This window comes from Podarcis bocagei (genome assembly GCF_964188305.1).
Source record: "Podarcis bocagei genome assembly, chromosome: 1".
In the NCBI taxonomy this organism is placed as follows: domain Eukaryota; kingdom Metazoa; phylum Chordata; class Lepidosauria; order Squamata; family Lacertidae; genus Podarcis; species Podarcis bocagei.
Window position 1 is genome coordinate 136,448,903 of NC_138125.1, and position 21,320 is coordinate 136,470,222.

At 46.2% G+C, this 21,320-nt stretch overlaps 1 protein-coding gene across 3 annotated transcripts in view; it reads left to right on the forward strand.

The window, feature by feature from the left end:
- The first annotated feature begins 255 nt into the window (after positions 1 to 255).
- The window catches only part of MLPH (melanophilin), a 77,513-nt gene continuing 56,448 nt past the window's right edge, over positions 256 to 21,320 (forward strand). For 2 of the 3 annotated variants that reach the window (XM_081168958.1, XM_081168959.1), the window contains exons 1-2: positions 948 to 1,064; positions 13,464 to 13,594. In XM_081168958.1, the coding sequence (XP_081025084.1) occupies positions 963 to 1,064; positions 13,464 to 13,594 (233 nt within the window). In that variant the 5' untranslated portion in view covers positions 948 to 962. Of the gene's footprint in view, positions 457 to 947; positions 1,065 to 13,463; positions 13,595 to 21,320 lie in introns of those variants that run through there. The other variant, XM_081168960.1, reaches the window with a different exon arrangement.

The following is a 21,320-nucleotide window of genomic DNA, read 5'->3' on the forward strand; positions in this document are numbered from 1 at the left end:
TGCTTCCCACTCAGATTTAAACACCGACTGACTGGGCCATTTATTCCCGCGCCCTGACCAAGTGCCCCACATGTGCCCCACAGGTAGCCCAAGCAATCTTCCCCGTAGTTCTTTAAAAAGCTGCCAGCGGCTGCAGCTCTCCCGTCGCCTTTCTCCTTCTTCTTCTGTTGCTCCTCTTCTCCTTATCGCTTTAGCTGCTGCTGCTGCTGCTGCCCAGGAAGTTGACTGGGAGGCCAGCGCTCGTGGGGCCATGTGATCGCTGCGCACCGATTAGGTGGTTGGGTCTGGTGAGCCCTGGGCGAGGGGAGAGGAGGATGGGAACCCAGCACTGGAAGCATGTGACAGCCACATAGTTTTGCACCACCTTCTAGGGCAGGATTTCCACCGAGAAAGAGACCAGAGCAGCACCCAGGAAGCAGCAGCAGCAACAGCAGCAACAGCAGCGAGCATTGCAAGGTAACCGCAGCTGCGCAAAGGGCGATCCCCAGGGGAAGAAGCGCAACTGCAACCTGCTGCTTGCCTGGGCAGGCTCCAGGGGGCTTGTTTGCCAGGGGCAAAGGCACTGAGCGGCAGCCGAGCGAGGACCTGGCGGGTGTTTGCAGGGCTGGCACCTGCCGGCCTGGCTGCCAGGTCGGGGGCAGAGGAAGGACCGGGAACGAGGGGCAGGAGGAAAGGGCTGTGCATTAGGAGAAGGGCTGAGCTGGAAAGGACGGGGGCATCTCCGCGCGCCTCTCTGCCCGCGCTCCGCGCACCAGGGATACGCGAACTGGCAGCAATAGTTGTGCCACAGTGAAACCAACCTAGAGGAGGGATGGGAGAATCTGCTGCTGTCCTGTGACACTGAATGCTCTCTGGCGCGCAAAGAGCTTGTGACTTCCTGCCCATGGGGACGCCTCTTCGCCAGAGGCGCCCCGAGGCCGGTTGAAGGTTAATTTGGGAAGCAAGAAGCGCCATGGCTGCACATGGCTGCAGATGACTCCACATGCGCCCTTTCTGGCAAGGCTGCCGACTGGGGTAAAAAGAGCAACTTCCTTGACTTCTTCTTTCCTTCCGGAGATTTAAATGTGGGTTCATTTTTACTGTTGACATGTTGTAACTGGAAAGGCACATTTCTAATTTATTACTGATTTGTTCAATGCAAACTATGGAAATAAAGCCAGTGCAAATCTATAAAAGGGTTCCCCTCCATGGAAACTCCCCTTTCAAGAACACTTTATTGAAATATTTATGAAAGTGCTTGAAATAGTTTTGTCCAACAGCGGATCTATCTCGTTTTTGATCAGGAGTCAGGTTTCAGCTCCATGGAAGTTGCAGCAGTATTGGGACAACTCCTTCTGTTTATGGAAAGCTATAGGAGGCCAGTCTAACAAATAGACCCAAAGCCCCAGAAGTTGTTGATGGCAAACAACTCGAATATGCAGATCACTCTCAACTCCAGCCGAGGGGCTGCAGATTGTTTTCCAGACCTGCAGATCAGATGATGCCCAGAACTCAGTGTCTGGAAGCTGGTATGTGGCAGGCTGACTGGAGTTGGGGCTGATTTGCATATTTGTTACTTGTTGTCAATAAATCTAGTCATTTGTCATTAATAATAATAATAATATTTACCTTTTTACCTTTAATCACCACCACCATCATCTGTGGCTATGGCCTTTTGTTAGATTGATTATCTTTAGCATTTATTTTAGATTTCAAATTATATTAACTAGAAGGCCAAGCTTAAGACACGGCGAAAGTTTATGCAGAACTTACCACCTGCAATTACAATCATATTCAGTGGTAACTGAGGGTACTCTGAAATTGTGTAAAGAACTGTAATATGCCATGACTAGAATGATGGGACTGGGTGTCAGAAATCCAGGATCATAGAACTACTTTGCTAGAAAGTTCATTGATATGAATTGGGGAGCTTGACCTGATCTACCAGTCAGGTTGTTGAGGTGCTAAAGCACTGCTCTGAACTCCTCAGAAGTGTGGCATTACAGTGGTACCTCAGGTTACTGACGCTTCAGGTTACAGACGCTTCAGGTTACAGACTCTGCTAACCCAGAAATAGTACCTCGGGTTAAGAACTTTGCTTCAGGATAAGAACAGAAATCATGCGGCGTCAACAGGAGGCCCCATTAGCTAAAGTGGTGCTACAGGTTAAGAACAGTTTCAGGTTAAGAACAGACCTCCAGAACAAATTAAGTTCTTAACCCGGGGTACCAGTGTAAATGAAAATTGCATCTCACGTCTGTGGGGATTGTAGTTTGCTAGGATTCCACAACCCCATTAGAAAAAGTGTCCTTCACTGTCTGTTGCTGATGCTCAAAAATATCCAACAAGTCCAAACTACTGTTGTTTATCTCCTCCTTGTCATCCCCTCACCCTTTTGGGTGTGACTTCAGGATAGCAGCAAAAAGTGGGAGGTGGGTTGCAATTTCTCACAACTTCTGTGTGCCTAATGCACCATTTTAATTCTCCCCTCTGCAGGGGGGTTAGACAAGGAGCCAGCATAATCAACATCACTGTGCAGGTGGACGGAGTCATATTTGACAGAAGCACGTCTGGCCTCTTTCAAATTAACTCTGCAGACCCACCCTCTAGTAGCCAGTCTACAGTCAGCACCCATATCTTTAGGAAGAGGTTTTTGGACTGTAGTTATGGTTTAGCCCGGGGGTGGGTGAGTGTGGAGCTAGTCTGTTAACCTCCAGAGGTTGTTTGACTCCCAACTCCCACCAGTCCTGGCCAGCACAGCATGCTGGGAGTTGGACTCCCAACAATTTCTGGACTCTGTCCCTGGTTTCCCCATGTCTGATCCTAGCAACATTCTAGTATTCTGGAATTTCAACAGAATTTCCCACTAAGTCTTTTGTTCTTTAAGGAGGCATGGCATAAAGGATGAGGTCCCCTTTGGATGATCACTGTTCTGTTGGAGGGATTTGGTCCCACACCAGAATGTTTAGGTTTGCCCAGTTAGCGTGGATTTAAAGCACTGTTGGGCAACAAACTAACTTTTTAAAAATCAGTATTTTTATTATAAGGAAAGTGATGGTGAGGGATTATGGTTAATGGAAAGTGGTATAATCTCCACACAAGCAATAAACAGATTGCCTGGAGAAGGCCTAAGAGACAGAGCGACAAATCAGGAGGTTCCTGTTCAGATATCAGCTCTGCCACCTTTTCTAAGCCCCAGGGCCTTCCTAACATGGGGGTGATACAGCCCTACCTTACAGGACTGGTGTAAGAATGAAGTATTTTGAATGCTCTAAAGCACTGTATAAAAGTGAAGTAGTATTATTCACTATCTTCCATGCTTAAGCAAGTAACAAAATGATTGACTTGACCAGGTTTCCAAATATTAACTTGTGGAGCTTATACAGTAGTGGTAGGGAGAAATTGCAACTCCCTGCTTTCCTTCTGGTGACCTCCAACTTTTCTCATTATTTTGCTTCCAATACCTTGAGCCAGTGGCGTAGCGTGGGGGGTGCAGGGGGGGCCGGCCGCACCAGGCGCAACATCTGGGGGTTAGGGTTAGGGGGCGCAAATCCACGGGTTAGGGGGCGCAAATCCACAGGTTAGGGGGCACAAATTACTTGCCTTGCCCCGGGTGCTGACAACCCACGCTACGCCACTGCCTTGAGCTGCTGAGAGTGGCATGATTATTAATTTGAATCACAGGAGAGAGAGAGCTTAGATTGATGGGTCGCATTGGCAGCAGTGATCTGGAGTCTCCAGTCTCCTCTAGGTTGACCTTGTTCCACCTTTGCAGTTCTGTTGCAGGACGGAGGCCTTTCTGGCAGGGCCAGGTGACTTGGGTGTGCTGGGAATGCCTTGCACAGCTGCCCTTCCACCTGTAGGCCGCTTGAGTGTCCCCCCTCTGACCCCTGCTGGGCTCGTTCCTCTGTGTTAATAGTGGGACGGGGGACTTAAAGTAGAACCATCTTCTCCCATCAGCGCAACACCCAGAAGGAGAAAAGACACATTTTCTGAAGCCACTTTTGAGACCCTTCTCTCTCCACCTCCCTTCCCTTTTAAAGTTCATCACTTTATATCATGTTTCAGGATCCATTTGTCCCTTGCAGTTTCTTTTGACTAGGATAATTGTTCTTTAGAATTGTGTTAAGTCAGTAAGCAACAAGGCATAAATATTAGGCCAAGCCTGCAGAATGTAGGAAGCAATACTTTCTCTTATGTGTGGCTGTGAGATCACCGAGGGTGGGGTGGGGCGGTTAACCATGGGGTGTTCACTCTATTTTGCCTTTGTCAGACTCCGCCTGGAGTCCTGTGTCCAGCTCTGGGCACCACAATTGAAGGAGGATATTGACAAGCTGGAAAGTTTTCAGAGAAAGGAGGCAATACCAGGAGAATCCATCCTGGATTATTTAAACTGAAAGGCTAAAACTAGTCTATCTAAGCTTCTCTTTAAGTTGCAAAGGGGTGGCACTCTGCTCACGTGAGGAAGGAAGGATAATAGCTAATAAATATACCCTCTCCTAGCATCTAATTCACATCCCAACATAGGTTATGGGCCAAAATTAGATTATTTTTAAAGTATTTTGGTGAATGCAGCTGAATTCTCTTAAGAAAGAAGAGAGGTCCGAAGCAGAACTCTTTCTTTTGTTTCTTGGTGAGCATATGGTGACTCCATTGTCTCCACTGTGAAGAGAGATTAGTCCCCACTTCCCTCACAGAGCAGTACAGTACCTAGGTAGTGAAGATTTTTGGTCTTAAATTTTCCTTTGGAGACTTTGTTCTGGTTTTGGATTTAGCACATTTTCCTCCAACTTTTGAGTTTTGGACATTTCCTCCGTTTTTGAGATGGCCAGTGAGGTTTACTTCAGGGATGCAAGTCTCAAGATGCCCAGATTACCATCCTTACTCAATGGGGAAAGCGTCTGATGTTAATAGCAAAGAAATACTAGGTGGGATTAAAAGTCAAAGGCCTAAAGGCAATAACAAAGAATCTAGAGCTCCAATCAATGTATGAGAACGGCAGAATAAGCAAGCAAGAGCCACAACTTTAAGCAGCGTTTCAGATGCCCAGGTTGTGCATATTAAGGAGACTGATACTGCAGCCCAGATACTTGAGGCCCTGGAACTTTCATATGGATTTGCAAGCAAAAGTTTCCATAGAAAACGGATGCGAGATTTGCTGAGGCTCAGGTTGAATTCTAAGGCAGATTGTCCCAAATATGTGACTGAGATCTTAACACTTCTCGAGAAACTAGAACTGTCAGAGTACCCAATGCAGGAAGAGCAAAATATCTGTGATTTCCTAGGGTCACTAGAACCCAAATTTGGGACTTTTGCAACTCGAATGGATGGGAAAGAGGACTTGACTTGACTTTCAAAAGATTAATTGCCTGTTTAAGAGAGGAATGTGTACAAAGGAGAGAAGAGTCTCCAGTTAGGAGTGCAAAAGCCAATGATTCTAGTTATGTGTCTAAGTGTCAAATGAAGGGCAAAGCCATATCTATGAAAGGTGTGCTTTAATTGTAATAAAGAAGTACACATAGCAAAAGCAGGGCAAGCAAGGTTCTGGAAACCAAGCCTTATGAGGAACGGTTGAGGGAGTTTGGTTTGTTTAGCCTGGGAAGGAGGAGAGGAGCTATAAGAGCCACTTTTAAAGTGTCTCAAGGGCCATGTAAGTCCTAACCGGATTAATTATTATGCTTGCTGAAGCAGGAGGCTCATATTTAACGCCTTTAACTCCTAATGCTCAAAACCTGGAGGTAATGTTAGTTTGTGGGTGGGGAAAACCATCATCCAAAAGTGGATGTAGATAATTTTATACATGTAATTTCAGATGCACATTTATGTTTGTTCAATTGAATTGAATTGAATTGAATCAAAATCTTTTGACATTTCCATTTGTGGCGCTTGTTTCACAGCACACTGAAATTATCGGCCATAAGCAGATGGATGAAGGGATGGAGCACTGAAGGCTCCTCAGCCTTTAGATCCATCCCTTTCACCTGTGGCCACGTGAGAACAGACTGATAGGTATCTACCATATATGTGGTGCTTTCCAGAACAGACACTGCATCTGTCTGCTATACTAAAACAAAAACAAAAACAACCCCAAGTCTTAAAATTCATCATATTCAGCAAGACTTACTTCTGAGTAGACCTACATAGATTTGAGCATTCTAACTAGAGTTGAAGCCATGGTGAAAATTGAGGCAGAACATTCTTTATTCTGGACGAGTTAATCCAGAACGCTCTCCGCTCTGACTCTGCCAGCTGGCAGCAACATCCTGAGGGAATGAGTCTCTCCCTTGACTCGAGGGGAATGGACAGCCAGAAGCAACGTCAGCCCAACAGACACGTGTGTTCGCCTCGTATTCATACCATGCCTCCAGAGAAGTGCCAGGCAGCTCCTGCCCCTGCCTGGAAGCTTCTTAGCTTCTCCCTATCATTGTTGATACTGAAGAGCACCCCAAAGATCAGGGGGACCCAGAGCACCATCTGTTGTGTCACAAGAAGCTGCCAGAGCTTTTCTGGAGACAAGCCGTTGAACACAGACAAACATTGCCAATATCTGTGACTGTATGGCTAAGTGCTTAGCAAGGCTCTTCCTGCATCACAAAGCACAGAAATGTCAATGGGAAGCAAAACAGAGGAGGCAAATCATGCTATTTTGATATGAATTCACATTGCAAGCATTCTTCACACCATAGGCGCCGACTCCATGGGGCTTGAGGGGGCCCGAGCCCCCTCAAAAATTCGTTTGGGGGGGGCTCCGCCCCCCCAATAATCTCCGGCGCCCCTCCAGCAGAGCGCCATCACCGCCCCTCCCCCAGCCCAAAATGCACAGGGTCGGGCTGCATGCCTCCTGTCCTCCCTCCCGAGCAAAAGCTCCACCCAATTTCCGCTCCGGAGCTGATTAATAGGCGCAGCACGCTCTCCCCTATTTGCTCACGAGGAGGCGGCGCCACTTTATTTGCATATTCGTGAGCTTATTTATTATTCATGAGCTTTCCCGGGCCCCCTCAATATTTTTTATAAGTCCGCGTCCCTGCTTCACACATAGGTGGCATGCATGAGAGAAGGGCCGCAGATCAGAAATAGAGCACCTGCCTTGCATGCAGAAGGTCCCAGGTTCAATCCCCGGCAGGGGAGAGCCACTGCCAGTCAGTGTAGACAGTACTAAGCTAGGTAGAACAAAGGTCTGACTCAGTTCTATGTTCCTATAGGTGGTGTAGTGGCATTGTAATATCTATGGCAGAGATCTGTAATGTCATCCTTAAGAAGACTTCCCTTGGACTCAGAGGGGTTAAACCCAGTGGCAAATATCCCCTTTCTGGGCAAGGTGCTTGAGAAGGTGGTGGCGCCCCAGCTTCAGGCATGTCTGAAGAAAACTGATTATTTGGATCCACTCTGTTCCAGTCTGGTTTCAGGCCTAGTTACACCACTGAAATTGCCTTGGTCACCCTGACTGAGGACATTTGTCAGGAGAACGTTAAGGGGAGTGCAGCCCTGCTCGTTCTCCTAGATCTCTCTGCAGCTTTTGAAACTTCAGTGGTGCCTCAGGAAGGTGTGGATGGGGGGGGGCACTGTCCTAAAGGGCTCCTGGGAGGCTCCTGGGAATTATCCTGGGGTGTCCCACAGGGCTCCATCTTGGCTCCCATGCTATGTAACATCCAAAGGAAGCCTCTGAGAACTGTTATTAGGAGGCTTGGAGTGATGTGTTGTTAAAATGCTGGTGACAACCAGCTTCATCTCTCTGTTCAGACTGAATCAGGAGAGGCAACTGAGGTTTTAGACCAGTGCTCAGAGGTGGTGAGGGGCTGGATGTGGGCCAGTAAATTGAGGCTGAATCCTGGAGAGACAGAGGTATCCCAGCTCCTTATGTCTGTGAGGTGTGGAGGCGGCCTATCCTGGATAGGTTAGCACTCTCCTGGAAGGAGGTTCAGGTAGCCTTGATGGCTTGGAGTGCCTTCTTTGGGCTCCAGCTGGTTTGCTAGTTATAGCCCCTTTTCAACACATATTACTTGGCCACTGTACTCCCTGCTCTGGTAACTCCCAGATGGGATTATTAGAAGGTGCTCTACATGGTGTTGCTCTTGAAGATGACTTGGAAACTTTGGTTCATCCAAAATGCATTAAGCAGACCAAACTGGGGTGGGATAAGGAGAGAGGGAAAGTTCACTATGGGTAGCGTTCTTGGATATTTATACAGTAAACTGAATATAAGGTGACTGAGCAGCCACCACCTCTCTTACAGGGTGACTTAACAGGGTGTATGTTGCACAGCAGAAAGCACAGGGGTATGCAATATACAAGCCTTCCCTTTGCTCAACAACCATCATAACAGTAGTCATTTTGCTAGGTTAACATAAATATAATCTGATCTTGATTGCATTACTTCTGCAAATAAGTTGTGTGCTGGCTTGTTCACTGGAAAAAAAATGGCAGAAAATCAGCTGACAGTCATGCTGAATTCATTTTCCCTCTCACAAAAGGGAACAGTCTTATACTTACTTGGGTGTTGGCTGAGTGATCCAGTTGTGCGGCTCTGTAAGATCCCACTAATGGACTCTAAATCTTATAACCAGGTCATCTTGTCTTTGTAAAAATATACAGTGTCCATGTTTAAATACTTCAGATGCCCAGTGTTGTGTGATAAATGCATTGTCTAAGTATGACTTGCACAAATAACATTCACTGGCAAGTAAAGCAATAGACCACTTACCAGTATCAATTGGGAGCAGGGATTGCAGCCCAGTGGTCTGGGAGGCTTTTGGCCTCCTGCATCGCCAATGGATGACGTCAGCTCCTCCAACAGCCGCTAGGGTGCTTGTGTCCCCCCACAAATTTTGAGTTTAAACTGCTCATCAGGGCAAAGCAAGCAGGCAGTTTCACGAGGGTGGGTCTGGCTGCTACCTGACGTCAGTCAGGTCTACCAACTGACCATAAACACAGGCTGTGCTGGTACTCTATGGATCATCTAGTCCAACCCTCTACACTACAGGAATTTCGACCAAAGCATCCATAGCAGATGGCCATCCACCTTCTGCATCAAAACCTCCGGTGAAGAAGAATCCACCACCTCCCAGTCTTTTCCACTGTCAAACAGCCCTTACTGTGAGATGTTTAGTCAGAATCTGCTTTCTTGTAACTTGAAACCATTGGTTAAGGTCCTTCTTTCCAGAGCAGGAGAAAACAAGTTTGCTCCACCTTCCATGTGACAGCCCTTCAGGTATTTGAAGATGGCCATCATACCTCCTCTCCATCTCCTCTTTTCCAGGCTAAACATACGCAGCTCCTTCAAGCTTTCCTCATAATGCTTGGTTTCCAGACCCTTAATCATCTTGATTGCCCTCCTTTGCGCATGTTACAACTTGTCAACAGCCTTCTTAAATTGGGGGTGCTCAGAATTGGACACACTCTTCCAGGTGTGCTCTGACCAAGGCAGACTAGATCAGTACTATGACTTCCCTTGATCAGGACACTCAATTTCTGTTGATGCAGCCTAGAATAGCATTCACTCCCCCCCTTTTTTTTTTTTTGCTGCTGCTGCTGCATCATCAAACTGTTGACTCATGTCAAGGTTGTGATCCAACAAGACTCCTAGATTCTTTCCACATGTTCTGCTAGTAAGCCAGATGTCCCCCATCTTATTTTTTTTGAAGCTGGTTCTTCCTGCCTTAAGTGCAGAACCTTACATTTGTCCCTATTGAATTTCATTTTGTAAGCTTGGACCCAGGTATCCAGTCAGCTAAGGCCATCTTGATCCCGATTCTGTCTTCTGCGGCATTAGCTGCCCCTCCCAGTTTGGTGCCATCTGCAAATTGGAGATGAGCATCCCCTCAATTCCTTCACCCAAGACATTTATAAAGATGCTGAACAATGGTCCCAAGACAGAACCCTGTGGTAGTATCCTGTGGCACCCCACTTGTCACTTTTTTCCAGGACAATGAGGAACAATTAATGAGTACTCTTTGGGTGTGGTCAGTTAACCAGCTGCAAATCCACCTAACAGTTACCTCATTCAACCCACATTTTACCAGCTTCCTCGTAAGAATACCATGGGGGACTTTGTCAAAATCAAGATACACAAGGTCCACAGCATTCCCCTGATCCACCAAGCTTGTGACTCCATAAAAAAAAGACATGAGATTTGTCTCACATGACTTGTTTTTGAGAAACCCATGCTGGGTCTCACCGCATCCTTTTCTAAGTGCTCACAGACAGACTGTTAAATTATCTGTCCTGGGCCTTTCCTGGTATTGATGTCAAGCCGACTGGTCAGTAGTTGGCTGGGTCTTTCTTTCCTCCGATGGAGACAACATTTGCCTGCCTCCAGTCTGCAGGGACGTGTCACCTGTTCTCCAAGATTTTTCAAAGGTAATAGGCTCTGAAATTACCAAATTTTTCCATCTATAAGACACCCCCATGTATAAGACGCTTCCTATTTGGGGGGGACTCAGATTTAAGACAGTGGGGGGAGGAGGCCCAGAGTATAAAACACCCCCAAATTTTTGACATTATTTTTTAGGGGAAAACCTAGTCTTATACACGGAAAAATACGGTACATCTGCAAGTTCCAGCAGTACCCTTGGATGCAGCTCATCAGGCCCTGGTGATTTGAATTCATTTAAAGTAGCTAGGTGTTCCCTTACTACCTCTTTTCCAGTCTTAGGCTGCAGCTCCCTCCTTACATCATTTATTCTGTTATCACCAGGTTGGGCATCACTTTCCTTTTGGGTGAAGACAGAAGCAAAGTAGGTGTTGAGCAATTCCGCCTTCTGTCTGTCAACCAGTAGCATTTCTCCATCTTCTCCACACAGAGTACCTACCATCTACTTGTTCTTCCTCTTGCTTGGAACATGGTGGAAGAAACCTTTATTACAGTGGTACCTCGGGTTACATACGCTTCAGGTTACATACGCTTCAGGTTACAGACTCCGCTAACCCAGAAATAGTACCTCAGGTTAAGAACTTTGCTTCAGGATGAGAACAGAAATCACGTGGTGGTGGCGCAGCGGCAGTGGGAGGCCCCATTAGCTAAAGTGGTGCTTCAGGTTAAGAACAGTTTCAGGTTAAGAACAAACCTCCAGAACAAATTAAGTTCTTAACCCGAGGTACCACTGTATTATTATTATTATTACTAACCTCTTGTGCAAGCCTGAGCTCATTCTGGGCTTTAGCCAGCCTGACTTTCCTGCTGCAACTGTTGGTGTATACTCCTCCTTTGTGATTTCCCCCTTCTTCCACTTTTTATAACTCTGCTGACTTGGAAGCCCCTTATGCAGCCACACCGGTTTCTCTACATTTTTCTTTCTTGTTGGAATTGTCTGCATTTGACTTGGGTCACTTTATCTGCTTTCCCAGTTTAAATGGGCCTTTTCTCTGGTTTGTTATGTAGATGCAGTTATAAATTTAATTCAGACTCATAATGAAGCAATCTTCTATTTCCGTAAACTGAAATGACCTGACATGTATGGTCAGATAAAGGCCCTGTTGTTCATTTTGCCCTTGGAAATGATAGCAGCTCATAAGGAGTGCCTCTGCCTGAATCCATGCTAAGCAAAGTTGGCCTGCGTGTGTGAGATCAGCAGACTTTCTTGGCAGACCTTTCTGTCTCTTCACTGGCATCCTCCACAAGTTCAGTTTACCGGATAACTTCCTGGAGAAGAAGCAGCTGAACTAGTTTTTTTCCTTCTGGAAATAAATCTACCCAATGTTAAGTCTGTCCTGTGTATCATTGCCAGTTCCTTCAACTCTGTGGCTCTGTAGAAAGCCCTTCACACTACAGTGTCATTAGCCTTATCCAGTGCGCATTGCTTGTTTGACAACTGTGCAAAGGTAGGGGATTGCTGGCTGCCTGACGTGCATTTCAGGGCGACGGAAATGCAGTTCTCCCTTCATTTCTCATGATGGCTGCAAACTGTCTTTTGACAAAGTCCACCATGAACTTCTTGCAGAGAAGCTGGTAAAATGTGGGTTGGATGAGGTAACTGTTAGGTGGCTTTGTAGCTGGTTGACTGACCAAACCCAAAGAGTACTCATTAATGGTTCCTCGTCCTCCTGGGGAAAAGTGACAAGTAGGGTGCCGCAGGGCTCTGTCCTGGGCCTGTTGTTGTTCAAAGTCTTTATAAATGTCTTGGATGAAGGACTTGAGGGGATGCTCATATCCAATTTGCAGATGACACCAAACTGGGAGGGGTAGCTAATGCTGCAGAAGGCAGAATCAGAATTCAGGCCTTGGTGGACCACAACCTTAACATGAGTCAACTGTGTGGTGCAGCAGCCAAAAAAGTGAATGTTATTTTAGGCTGCATCAAGAGAAGTCTAGTGTCCAGATCAAGGGAAGTCATAGTCCCACTCTATTCTGTCTTGATCAGACCACACCTGGAGTCCTGTGTCCAGTTCTGGGCGCCACAATTTAAGAAGGTGGTGGTGGTAGCCTCATTTAATTTATTTGCGTGTTGAGACCCAGAGACCTCCCCCTTAAATAAAGACACATTTGACTCAAATTTTAGTTTTGGTTTTTGGCAGAACTTAGGCCACAACTTTATTGATTACAGAAAAGTGAGTGGTTGCATAGGCTCTGGTTTGATTAGCTCCCTACACCCTTGCAGGTAGCGCTGACCCAGAGCTCTATCATAGGTACAGTGGCGTAGCGTGGGGGGTGCAGGGGGGGCCGGCCGCACCGGGCGCAACATCTGGGGGTTAGGGAAATCCACGGGTTAGGGGGCGCAAATCCACGGGTTAGGGGGCACAAATCCATGGGTTAGGGGGCGCAAATTACTTACCTTGCCCCGGGTGCTGATAACCCACGCTACGCCACTGCATAGGTAAGCCAAGAGTGAACACCTGGATAGGCGGAAAGCCTGGAAACAGACTCTGTTCACTCCCCTGGACTCAGGCACAGGCACAACCGCCTTTTGGGGGTTGACCAAACCAAGTTGAGTCCCTGGATTCCTTTAACGGAATACCCTTCACATAGGGATGGCAAGACCATTCTCCCATCCCTATCACCTGAACCAGTGCCTATCTGCAACCTTACAAGTTGTGACGAATTGCTACACGGCAGGCGAAAACCAAATGGCAACAGCAAATCAGTCAAGTGGGGAAAATTCCTGCCATGCCCCTGTCCCAACGACAGACAACACACGACGGCATAGCAAGGTCAATCGCAAAAATGCCCCTAAAATTAGGGAGAGGTGGGTGGGTGTTCCGATGCACGAGCCGAAAGAGGAAGCTCTGGGACACGTGCAAGGGATTATATAGGTCCCTCAATCCGTTTAGACTGCACCCCGATTAAACCCAGCAGTGAGGGACCTACCAATTGGGTGTTGTGGCTATCCAATAGACCCACTACCAGGAGGTCAGTCTCCAGGTCTCACCACAACACGTGCCCTCTTTTAGGGAGGAAACGATTTATTTTAATTAAACAAATATTATTGGAGAATAATGAGTTCTAATCTGTTTGACACAGTTTGACACAGACTTTTGTTCTTGATTTTTAGGTGCTCTGTTTTCTAAAGATGGGAAGGCGGAAACTGGATCTCTCCAAACTGACAGATGAAGAGGCTGAGCATGTTTGGGAAGTTGTTCAGCGGGACTTCGATCTGCGGAAAAAAGAGGAAGAGCGTTTAGAGTAAGTGGCTAAAACATGAGAATAGGAACTTTGATGATTCTTCAAAAGAGAGGCCTTTAGTATTTGTCATTTTCAAGCTGTTTTCCAGCTAGCTTGAATCACTAATGCTAGGCACATGGCGAGGGGGCTACAAAAATGGCTATGGGATAATATAGATAACATCATCACAGAATTTGTTAATATTTGTAATGATACAGTTTAATTTAAATTTAAAACTTCTTAAATTTAAATAGGAAAATTCTTTTGCCGCTTACTAGCTGTTGCATGCTAAATCTTATGGAACAGAAAAAGCAGACTTAAATGCATGGGATTCAGGAAAAGACAGGCATTTAGTGAATGGCTGGAAAAATATGTACTGTACTTTTGTATTTTGCTTGGTCCATAGATTTATCTTTTAGACTTCTCTATGAGTTGGTTGGTTGGAAAATGCAGCTTATACAAAAACACTCTTTCCATCTTCTCAAAAGTCTCAGTTATGTGCTTCTGACAGTACATGTTACAATTTTTACGCATCTCTGGCTCTCTCAGTTTCAATGTCAGCCTTGACCACATGCGGCTGTGATGTCACTTTGGCACAGCAAGGTCAGAGCTACCTTCACAGCTCCCAGAATGCCAATTTAAATTTTTAAAAAGAAATATCTGTGTTTCCAGCCCTTGTTGTTTTGGAGATCTATTTAAGAGCCAGGCAGCGAGTGCTTGACAAAGCATCAGGAACAAGTTTAGGAAGAGTCCTTTCCGCGTGGCAGTGAATCATGTCCCATTTCTCATATCTTCACAGTGCTGTTAAATTATGATCATCAATTGCTTTTTTAATCATTCCCCGGAAGAGCACAGGATGCTCACAGTACGTGGCGCTTTCCCTTTCTCTTCAGAACAAACCTGTGAGGTCGGTTAGGCTGAGAGACAACTACCATCTTTTTCTCTCTATAAGACGCACCAGACCACAAGACGCACCTAGTTTTTGGAGGAGGAAAACAAGAAAAAGAATATTCTGAATCTCACAAGCCAGAACAGCAAGAGGGATCACTGCGCAGTGAAAGCAGCAATCCCTCTTGCTGTTCTGGCTTCTGGGATAGCTGTGCAGCCTGCATTCGCTCCATAAGATGCACACACATTCCCCCTTACTTTTTAGGAGGGAAAAAGTGAGTCTTATAGAGCAAAAAATACAGTAACTGCTAGTAGTTTTTCCTCAAGTGCCCTGGGATGGATGGAAGGAACATTTCCATGGTATTGTTTTGCAGTATAATTTGAAGTACAGAAATGTATAGTATTTTTCTAGGCACAGAAGAATTGTGAATGCATAGATGTAAAATGGAACCTTTAAGGAGTATATCCACAGCACTGCAGAAACGGTATTCTGGCAGTGGGGAGAACAGCTTAGCTCTGCATAAAATTCTCAAACAGCAACTTTTGAATGCTAGAAGGAAATGAAGAGTTAGAATAGTTATTTTTCTTTCTTTCTTAATCCTTACAACAGGAGTCAGGGCAGAAGGGGGAGCTGCAGGAGAATCGGAGCGGCTTCGTCAGGGTTTTTAGTCCTCTTTAGAATAATTTAGTTTGATGGTGTTATTACCAGAGAGGACCAGCTGCCATACTGCAAAATTAAAAATAAATCAGTTATACAGTTGGGAGTGCCTGTACCCTGCCTTGAAGAACAGAGGTGAGGATGTGAAAGAGAAGAATGCAGTTGCCATGTTTCTTGGGAAGAGAAGGAAAAATTAATTCACTCCTCTTAAAGGAATTATTTACTTTGAGGGAAGAGGCAGGAAGTGAGTCATCAGATGGATGGCTTCTTTAATGTGTGCGCTGACATTCATGGTTTTAGAGTATCCATAACGAGAAAAAGAAAAACTTTCCTATGTCCATGTACTATGAGTGGTCCAGGAGGAAATGCATTTTTAGACCATTATAACCCTTCTGGGCTTTTGTCAATCTGCTATAACCCTCTCCCTGAGGAGAATTCATTATATTCATTTCAGATTCATTCTCTCAACCTAGATTTCCCAGGAAAGCAGTACAAATTATATTCAAATAGCAATAGATCTGTTCCTGCAATCTGGAGAGTTTTTGATCCCAATAAAATTACACGACCTCCTTTACTTCTACTGTCTTTGTAAATCTTACATCCAGTGTTTAGGGCAATCCTCCTTTCCCCCCTTGCTGCCTCCATTGCATCCTCTTCGTACTCCCAAGACGAGATCTTTTGAGTGGTTTGAAGCTAACTATACACTAGCCCTAAGGGGGGGGGGAGGGGGAAGCCACTCAGTGACCTGCTGTGATTAAAAATAAATCAGTTATACAGTTTGGAGTGTCTGGACCTTGCCTTGAAGAACTCTTTGTATGAGTTTCAGTTGGTGTTGCTCAAGGATGTGGAAAAGGTGCTTGGCCAAGATTGTGTGGCTGCTTGTGTGCTTCATGGCTTATACTACCCAGCAAGGAGGTGACGGGAGTGGGCCAAGGAAATGACTATTGCCTTGTTACAAGAGGGGGTGGTTGCAGGCCACCTAACAGGCCACTGGGCGTGGCCGTTCCTGAAAAGAACTTTCCATGGATCTTGAAGGTCCAGATCATGACAGACCACTTGCAAATGTTCCCTCTTGGGTGAGCTTCTTATGCAGGCAATCTGCAGCCAGCCCAGGCGCTCCAGGAGGAGTGATTTTCTGGGTCCAGTTCAATGTGGGTTGAGGCCCAGTTTAGGCACTGCAATTGTCTTGGTTGGCCTGCATGATTATGCTTGTCAGGATAGAGACGAGGAGAGTGTAACACTGTTGATGCTTGATCTCTCAATAGCTTTGGATACCCTAAATCATGGTATCCACCTGGAGTGACTGTCTAAGTTGGGGTGGTCAATACAGATGACATGCAACTCTTTTTCTATGGGAGTAGTGATACATTGGTGCTTGGCTGCTCTAAAAGACAGGATAAAGGCCAAGAAACTAAAATTCAATCCAGACGTCATGGCAGAGACACTGTTAGCAGGTGACTGCTGTTCCCAGATAAGTAGTGTTTACCCAGTCCTGGATGGGGTTGCTCTCTGCTTACAGCTCATGTTAATAGTTTGTAGGTACTCTTGGTCCCCTTGTTGTCAGGTGGCCTCCATGGTTTGGGGTGCCTTCTAGCAGGTTCTGCAGATTTTTTAGCATCTTATCGCTGCTTTTGGGGGTTGATCATTTCAGTGGTGATCAGGCTTACGCTTGTAGTGGGAAGTGAGGTTCCAAATACTGTGTAATCACTTTCAGGGTTTTAGTGGCTAATTGTTTTGCACCTTGCAGGAAGCCATAGGGACATACAAGTGAGCAAAGGCTCAGCATGAAAGAGCACCATGTTGGTGCATGTTGCTAAACTCACACCAACCCGACTCCCCTCTTCGCTGACAGGATCGGGAAGAAACCTCACAGCACCAGCTTGGCATTGGATGCGGACGAGTGTTTGTGGTTTGATTGTCTCCAAACAAGCCATGAGAGGAGGCAAAGGTTTGTTATAGGCTTCCTCCTGTGGTTTGTCTGGAGAGAAACAAATGTGATGCTTGTTCCTCTATAGTGCTACAACGGGGTGGAAATGAAGTCATACTTTGTAACTATAGTTTACTCTGACGTAGGACTTGTCTCTTGTCTCTTTCGCCTTCTACTGTTGTTTGTATCTGATCCCTACAGCAGCCTCTACTTTGCTATGTTACTCAAGGTCCCGATGCCTTGGAATTTAGCCTACCAATTGTGTTCTAATTTGCTGGTGCTAACTTTATGGTCCAGCTAAGCCCTAGTGCTAAGAATTTTCTGACCCTAATTCTGCAAAGACTCAGGGACATTTCACGCATTCATTCTCAGTTTAATATTCTCCAGCCAGAGAAAGGTACTATGGGGATTGAAATGTGTATTATCACAGCGTGGGGATTTCTGCTATTGCCACAGTACCCAAAAATGGCTGCAGAGTGGCTGAGCCTATGGTTGCCTGTGGATAGTTAGGTGGTTAAAATTGTTGCATGAACCACTTAGCTCACAAGGGCTCTCCTGCATGTGAGCAGCCAATGGCTCCTGCAATTGCACGGGGATAAGTTTGCATGAGCCGTCACTTGTGCAGATACACCACTGCTCTTCTTGTAGTTTGGGGAACTGGGAAAACTGCTGCAAAGCTTTACAGCCTCCCTGTGATTAGAGGGCTACGCCTGGTTGCATGGATGGGAATCTGTGAATTGGCTTGCCTCTAAGTATGTCTAGTAAAAGTTGTTCCTTAACAAGTTCAAGAACTGAGAGCAAAGATATTCAGATTGCAAATCTGACTCCAGGAGCAGGCTTGGAACACATGGTTGGGATAAAACATTTACAGCAGGTCCATGAATGCTTTTAAAGCACTTGTATTAATGAAGTGCTGATAAGATAGCTGATATTCTGTCTTGCAAAAACAAAGATAAATTTATTTACCATGGTTGTTTGGCATTGTTGCTCAGTTTCCAGAGTCCTAATGACGTTGAGGTATGTATACTTTTTTGAGGCAGCAAACCAGTTCCAAACCTTCATGTAAAAATATGATATGAAGGGAGCAGCCATGCCTGCTTATTCATGGGTCTACCACATGTTAGGTTTAAAGAGGTAGGAGTGATTTTTTACATCATCAGGGATGTGAAGGTGAGGAGAGCTGAACCCGGCTGCTAGCTCCCCATGCTTTGCCCAAGTACTTACTCTTCACCCCCAGCTCAGTTCACTTCTGGTATAGGAAGAAAAGTACCTGAAACGATGGAGAACAGAGTCTGGATGGGAGTGAGGTGGGGGCCCAGATCTTCTCACCTGTTCTCATTTTGGTGTACAAAGTAGAGTCCCATCTCAGCTTCCTACTTGAATGAGAAGTGTCTGCTCTCATCCCACTCAGCTTGGCTTTCGGGACTGCATAACGTGCACGAAGCATTTTCCGATGACAAAAATGATGGATTCATTTAAAACCACTAGGTTAAATTTACTTGGAGTTTATGAATAAGCAGATATGAACAGTGGTAGCTTTTCCGCCCACTGGCTCTTGTAGGAGAAAATGTTCCCTTCATTGCCTCAACACCCAGCTGTCTGCCCCCAACACCTTGCTGTGTTGAGTAGGTCCAAATGAATTTGGCCAAAGAAATGAATGAATAATACACTTTTGGAAGGAAATCTGTTACATTTTTGGAGAATCCAAGTTTATAAATACACAACACATAAGCATCACTTCTTGTATCCCTGACGACAAAAGGCCTGCTTCATTGAAGGGTTGGATAGGAATTTCCAAGACGGGGAGTTTGTCACATCCTTGCCGTCCCTCTTTGATGTGTTGAGTAGTACCAACAGGGCTGCCCCTTAAGCACTAAAGCAAGTGCCACTCCCATCTTCATCACATCTTCTGCTTAACTGAGAGTGGGTGTGGGGTGTGGAATCACAGAGTGAGCAAGGCTCAAATCTCCACTTAGCCCTTTTGCTGGTGGGGTGGTTTTGGACCAGGCACCATCTCTCAGCCCCGTCTGTAGAGGGTGTGGTCAGTGTGGTCCAGTGGCTGGAGAGTTGGACCTGGGTTCAGATTCCCACTGGGCCAGGAAGAATGACTCTGGCTGACCTTGGGGCAGCCACTATCCATCAACCTACCCCACAGGGTTGTGGCGGGGATTAAATGAGGAAGAGAACTATGGATCCCACCTGGAGCTCCTTGGAAGAAAAGGGGCCGGATTTAAGTGCAATAAACACATAAATCCATGAAGACATAAATAAATGGAGAGGGAGGACTGTGCACACCACTCTCAGCTAAGGGGAAGGGCAGAATAAAAACAAAGTTTCCCATTCAATGCGATGGGATGTAAAAGTGGTTCTGTTTGGCTTCGCAGTGGTGTGGGTCGGTATCCGCTAGCCTCATGTTCTCCAGATGCTTGGGACTGTCACTCCCATCGGCTCCAGCCAGCACATCTGAAGGGCACCACATTGGCAAAGGCAGATTTTTGTGTTGAGAAGGTTCTTTGCATACTTTGCTCTGCCTGCTCTTCATGGCTGGCTTTCCCCCGCTTCTCAAATGCTTAGCAGACATTTTGCTATTATGACAAGAGAGAAAACTGCTGTCCCGTTAGCACTCGTCTGCCCTGTCTTATGCCACCTGCTGTTGCCACACAACTTGGCCTGCCTTTGGGTACTCTGGTGGTGCCCTCAAGCCCTCCATCCCTTTTGGCCTGGGCATCCTTGGGCCCTGCCTCACTTGCTTTTGCCAGCTGAAGAGGCGAGGAGGGTGGCACCCTGGGTTTGAGTCACAGCTCTTGCACATCTCCCCTGTCCTGTCCTGGATTCTTCTCATCTAGGCAAATGGCCAGTGCTGGCATAGGCTCAATGGCTGGGCTAATCTCATGGACCAAACCAGAACCCCAAACTGTCAGGTCTTCTTAATGCGTCACTTAAGCATTCACGTATACAGAAAAGTTGGCTTTCTGCAAGTCCTAGCTAAGATCAGTATCTTTTTGTCTGTTTCTTTGGAGGTTTCTGTAGCTGGTCACACTCCCAGACACAGCCTTAAATAGGAATAGAAAACATTTCAAAAAGGTGTGTGTCGGTTAATGTACCACAAGAGCATTGCTAATTACTCTCTAGGTGAAAAATTTCCAGCCCTGCCTACATGCCTCCAGGGGCCCATCCTACTAACCAAACATTGCACTTCTTACTTGTAGCCCCAAAGGCAAACAGAGGGCTGTGTCTATTTCTGGTTGCTCTGAAAGCAAACAGAAACCTATGGCACAGCCTGGCAGATCCTGTCCTGCTATAATCCAGCACAAAGGCATTCACTTTGGTTCGAACCTCACCAGAAGGTGTTTTTAGACACCGCACAAGGGTGTTCTGTTTGGTGTAGAGTTTCTAGAGTGGTTTTGCTTTCACATTGGCTGCATGCGGATGTCATGATAAACAAATCATAGTTTAGTGTGTCAGGTACCGGCCTGCACAAGTCTTGGGCTTGTTGCTGTCTCCATCCCATCTCTTCTTCTAGCACGGCTGCAAGAAGAAGTTCAAAAGCTTTAGTTTCCATTTTAAATTAACTGCAGTTTTAGCTAAGATTAACAACAGGATTCAGAGCTTAACTATGGCTTGTTGAAACAAGCCAGCGTCACAACCCATAGTTTGCAGTAGGGTTGTTCTGCTCCACTCTCAACCTTTCTGATAGTAAGAGCTGTTTGACAGTGAAAGTGTCTCCCTCAGGAAGTGGTGGACTCTCCTTCCTTGGAGTTTTTAAAGCAGAGGTTGGACAGCCATCTGTCATGGATGCTTGAGCTGAGATTCCTGCATTGCAGGGGGTTGGACTAGATGACCCTCAGGGTCCCTTCCAACTCTACAGTTCTATGAAACAAACCGTAGTTGAGATTTACCACATGTTATGCTGACATAGCAAGCCATAGATCAGCATAGGTCCCAGTTTGGCTTGCAAGGCTGTCTTCTCCAAACCCCAAACTATGCCCACGACCTACACCTGGTATCATATGTGGTGTCAGGTGAGATCCAGTTTCCCATCCCTGCCATAATGAGAAGTGAAAGTGAAAGCTTCCAAACATTGCTACACCAGCAGAGGGGAAGGGAGCGAGAGGGTGCGTCAACTGGAAGCTCCAGAAAGCTCCTCCTCAGAATTGGGAGAACTCAGGCCTTGCAGGTGAATCCAGCCTCCCTCCAGGACTCTCTGCCCAGCCCTTGGGACCCCCCCCCCACCTAGAGCCTGCTCCTCCCACTCAAGTGCTTTTGCTTATCCT